The following is a 5,261-nucleotide window of genomic DNA, read 5'->3' on the forward strand; positions in this document are numbered from 1 at the left end:
ATTTGACCAAGATTTAAATAGGTATCGTGAAAACTAAAAAGTTCCACGTGCGATAGTTTCACCAGGCCGTAGGGTGTCTCCCTGATGCGGAGCAGGTTTTCAAGATCGAGAAGTATTTCCATACTCAACAATACGTTCCGATTACACCCCCATTCACAGTTTTTACCCCCGAGGCATTTTCTGGAAAAATAAAATTTTGTATGGCGGCCATCTTGTTTTTCCGCCATTTTGTTTTTTTTTCATCCACAATAAAATTTGACCAAGATTTAAGAAGGTTTTGTGAAAAAAGAATCGTTCCAGGTGCGATAGTTGCGCCAGACCGTAGGGTGTCTCCCTGATGCGGAGCAGTTTTCCAAGATCTGGAAGTTTTCCCATACTCATCGGAAGATTTTGATCATACCCCCCATACATCATTTTCACCCCTCGATGCTCCTTCTGGGAGAACAACTCTGTCAGTGAGTGAGTCAGTCACTACATGGGTTTGTAGCTATATATAATATAACTAGGTGGGATGCACTAGGTAAAAAACCCAAGAACGACACAAGACAATTTCACTAGATGCCGTAACAACTGTAGCTACGTACAACTTGGCTGCCTAAACTCACGCTACTAGGTATATACGTTCCACATTTAGCCTAACAATAATGTAAAAATAATATATTAGTATTTTATGCAACAGTTGTATAAGAAGGGTCAAAAAATGCGAGTGGCGTGAGTTGCGATGTGAGCTTAAGCGAACATCGCAATAAGAGACGCCACGAGCATTTTTTGACCTAGTTATACAACGTTGCATACAATACTTTTTCTACGACGACGTAATTTTGGTGTAGAATTCAATAGTTCTTCATCCATTTTTCCTTTTTATTTTATACTTTTTAGTGTTTTGAAACGAAACACAAAAATTTTCCAATTTATTTTCCAACGCGCGGGAAAATGGCGGCAAATGTATACTTTTTTTTTATAGTATATCTATGGCACCAAACAAAGTAAAGGTGCCAGTTTCCAGGTCAAAAAAAAAACAACAACAATGCTTTTTTGGCGACATTATAGTACAGTTACACTTTGTAAACAATGCTTTTATAGGCCATAGAGCGTACACTTTTTCAAAGAGTTTAATTATGTATGTACTTATATTAGACTTTTTGGTTATTTAAATGCCAGATTAAAGTAGAGGAGTAGAAAATAGTATTTTTTCTACTCCTCTACTTTAATCTGGCATTTAAATAACCAAAAAGTCTAATATAAGTACATACATAATTAAACTCTTTGAAAAAGTCTACGCTCTATGGCCTATAAAAGCATTGTTTACAAAGTGTAACTGTACTATAATGTCGCCAAAAAAGCATTGTTGTTGTTTTTTTTTTTTGACCTGGAAACTGGCACCTTTACTTTGTTTGGTGCCATAGATATACTATAAAAAAAAAGTATACATTTGCCGCCATTTTCCCGCGCGTTGGAAAATAAATTGGAAAATTTTTGTGTTTCGTTTCAAAACACTAAAAAGTATAAAATAAAAAGGAAAAATGACGTCGTCGTAGAAAAAGTATTGTATGCAACGTTGTATAACTAGGTCAAAAAATGCTCGTGGCGTCTCTTATTGCGATGTTCGCCAAGGCTCACATCGCAACTCACGCCACTCGCATTTTTTGACCCTTCTTATACAACTGTTGCATAAAATACTATTATGCAACAGTTGTATAAGAAGGGTCAAAAAATGCGAGTGGCGTGAGTTGCGATGTGAGACTTGGCGAACATCGCAATAAGAGACGCCACGAGCATTTTTTGACCTAGTTATACAATGTTGCATACAATACTTTTTCTACGACGACTTTCTTCTGGTGTAGAATTCAATAGTTCTTCATCCATTTTTCCTTTTTATTTTATACTTTTTAGTGTTTTGAAACGAAACACAAAAATTTTCCAATTTATTTTCCAACGCACGGGAAAATGGCGGCAAATGTATACTTTTTTTTATAGTATATCTATGGCACCAAACAAAGTAAAGGTGCCAGTTTCCAGGTCAAAAAAAAAAAAACAACAACAATGCTTTTTTGGCGACATTATAGTACAGTTACACTTTGTAAACAATGCTTTTATAGGCCATAGAGCGTACACTTTTTCAAAGAGTTTAATTATGTATGTACTTATATTAGACTTTTTGGTTATTTAAATGCCAGATTAAAGTAGAGGAGTAGAAAAAATATATAATAGACTTATTCCTATAGCGAATGAATCCGTTGACACTATAAAAACATAATAATATGTAATAACCATTTAGTTAAGTCATGCTTAAATTCTTTAATATTTAATATATATCCTTCAAACTTTCAGATATTTTCAGGTAAAAATTAACAAACACACGTGACACATTTTATACAAATTAACAAACACATGTTATAAACACTTTTTTATGTAAATATAGGCTCGACAAGGAGGCTAGTACAGTACGCTCGCGTATTGTCTTCTAGGTAGTAAGATTTTGGGAACGCGGTAGAGCGTTTTTAAAAAAATACAAAATTGAAGTTTGAATTTTATATTATTAAAAATGGAGCTGTGCTCTACATTCGAGTTATTAGACAAGACTAAAAGCTAAACTAAAACTATCATGCATATCTCGCTGGGCCGGATGCATCCCACACCTCGCTTCCAGTAACAAGAATGGACGAAAGCTTACGCGGCAATTCGCGGTGGCCATGGCGCGACTCGAGTCAGCGGCGGCCACCCGTACTGATAACAATTCTAGGAGGTGTAGGCTGCATAACTCCTCCCCCGTTAGAATCAAAGTCATCATTTCCATTTTGATGACTTTGATAGCATAATAATAAATGTAACTTAAATTTATATACTATGAATATACAGAGACTTATAGCTAAAGATACATATAAAATAACCGTTCCTAAACTAATACTTTTCACCTTTATTACACTTTCACTTTCACCATCACGATTGAATGCTCTTTCCGCTTCCATCGAAACCGTCTGCAGTTCCATCAGTGCTGTTTCATCTAAATTGAGATGTCTGCTTGCTGGTACTGGTTCGGTCTTTAATATGTCAGGTAAGGTCATGAAGGCCGTTTTGTATGAGGTTACAGGTGCGCCAAAAGTTTGATGTCTTTCCAGCATCAATTCGTTGATGTTCACTTTACAGTCATCATCTATAGTAAGTATGTATGTGCCCTTTATGATTTCCCGGTTTTCCTCTAGCCCACACGATTTCTTCAGTATGTTTTCCAGTTTGCTATATACAATCCACTGATTTGGTTTTAAGGGCTCTATTTTGATATTGTTAACTGTGACCAGGATAGGGTTGCAATTGCTGGTGTTAGATGAAAACCTGATGAGATCTTCGATACATGGATCCGCCGGAGGTTGCTGCCATTCATCTTTAAAACACATAAAGAATTCTTTGTCGACTTCTCTGCAGGGTTGCTTTAGCCAGACTGCTTTGGACCCTTCCAGGATAAGGTAAGGATTTTTGGGTAGAATGAGAGTCGTTTGATTAAATGGATTGGTAATAGGTAACGGGATCATTTTATAGTATATATAATTTTCTTTTGAAATTAAAGGTATCTCTAATATAAACGTTATCTGATTTCCTTTTGTGTATGCTTTCAATTGGATATTTTGCTCCAATTTCTGTAAGTTTTCTAAATTAACATCAAATAGTAATCTATGAGATTTGGCGATAGAACTTAATATATTTAACAATTCATTAGTATTAATGATAGATTGATGTAGAGTGTAGAGCCTACTAAAAGCTACAGCAGTTTCAACCTCGTCCAGTTTTATATATATCATTTCAAAGGTGTGTAAAAATAAATTATAAGCATTTACCAGTTGAGTGTACAATAGGGTTTTACTTGTCTCATTTAGTTGTTTGCGAATTTCCCACAGTGATTTATCTACCTGGACGAAATTGTTTCTGGCAGATTTTGAAACATTAACAAATGAATGCATAATTTTGTAGATTAGAGTAATCCTTTCCATAAGTATGTTCTCACGTTTACCTATGCTATTTATCAATTTCTCGTATTTGATTGCGTCCTCGTTATCGAGGTTACCGGTTATGGCCTTTATCAAAGAGCCTAAAGGATTTAAAATTCCACGCCTAGATCTCTGCAGCGGGATGATTTGACTGAATTTGTCTATTGTCATGTTCATTAGATGATCTGTCTGGATTTTAATGTTATGTATCTCGTATTGTAGTTTCTGTTTATCAAAAAAGGATAAGACGTGATTGTTTAAATTAGAGTATCGGTTGACGTTGAATTCCAAATCCTCTCGTAACACTTGCAAATCTAATACTTTTAGAACAATCCATTTGTCAGAACTAATAACCGCTTGGCCTTCCTTAACGGGTAAAACGCCTGGGTTGTTATTGATTTTTTGAAGTTGAAGGCCGAGGGCTGCCATTGCCGGCACCAGTAGCAGCGTGAACCTGTGAAGGACGTTTGACGTCTTTAATGGGGACTTGTGTTTCGCGACCCTTAACTTCCACAGGTAATATTCCTCTCATAATCTCACCTGTTACGTGTGCCTTCTGAAAACGTGGTTTATCTTTACTTCTTCGGGTATTCACACCTTTTACAAATACATCATCCTCTTCACTCACTCCGAACTCTTTCTCACCTCCCCGTTTATTCCTAATCTTTTCCTTTCTTTCAATCATCTTGTCAGTCAAATATTTGTAAAGATATTCAGTTCTCTTGGCATGATCCCTAACCAACTTTTGGGTATATTGTTTAGTAAAATCTACATGAAACGTGCTACATGCATTCGTATGTCCAAAGGCGACCTCAAAAGGTGTCAGACCAGTAGTGGAATGAATAGTATTATTGTATGACATAACTGCATACGTCATTACCGTTGCAGCATCTGTTAATTTGTGCTCGTACTTGGCAAGTCTGTATATTTCCAGAATGGTGGAATGGAAACGTTCAACTAGACCCATAGAATTTGGGTTATGAGGTGTCGAAATATGAAGGTCGATTTTGTAAAATTGTAATGTTTCTTTGAGTAAGGCGTTATTAAATTCACTTCCAGAATCTGCGCTAATTTTGGAGGGGGTCCCGTAGTATGAAAAATATTTAATTAAAGCGCGCACTACTTCCGGGGTGGATTTGTTTGATATTTCTAAAGCTTGACCGATTTTACTGAAGGCGTCTATGATAGTAAGAAAAGATTTCCCTTCGATTGAGAATAAATCAATGAAAAGTTCCTCAAAAGGTTTCAACTGAGTTTGCGTTAGTTGTAGTTCGGGCT

General features: G+C 36.1%; 1 protein-coding gene across 1 annotated transcript; it reads right to left on the minus strand.

Annotated features, from left to right (window-relative positions):
* Positions 1–2,517: 2,517 nt before the first annotated feature.
* Positions 2,518–4,873, minus strand: LOC126366149 (uncharacterized). The gene is made up of 2 exons (XM_050009093.1): positions 4,524–4,873; positions 2,518–4,437 (listed from the first exon to the last, which is right to left on the minus strand). The coding sequence occupies exon 2, from the start codon at positions 4,410–4,412 to the stop codon at positions 2,709–2,711; it is 1,704 nt and encodes a 567-aa protein (XP_049865050.1). The 5' UTR covers positions 4,413–4,437; positions 4,524–4,873; the 3' UTR covers positions 2,518–2,708.
* Between the last annotated feature and the right edge of the window lie 388 nt (positions 4,874–5,261).

This window comes from Pectinophora gossypiella, chromosome 4, assembly GCF_024362695.1.
Source record: "Pectinophora gossypiella chromosome 4, ilPecGoss1.1, whole genome shotgun sequence".
Classification (NCBI taxonomy): Eukaryota; Metazoa; Arthropoda; class Insecta; order Lepidoptera; family Gelechiidae; genus Pectinophora; species Pectinophora gossypiella.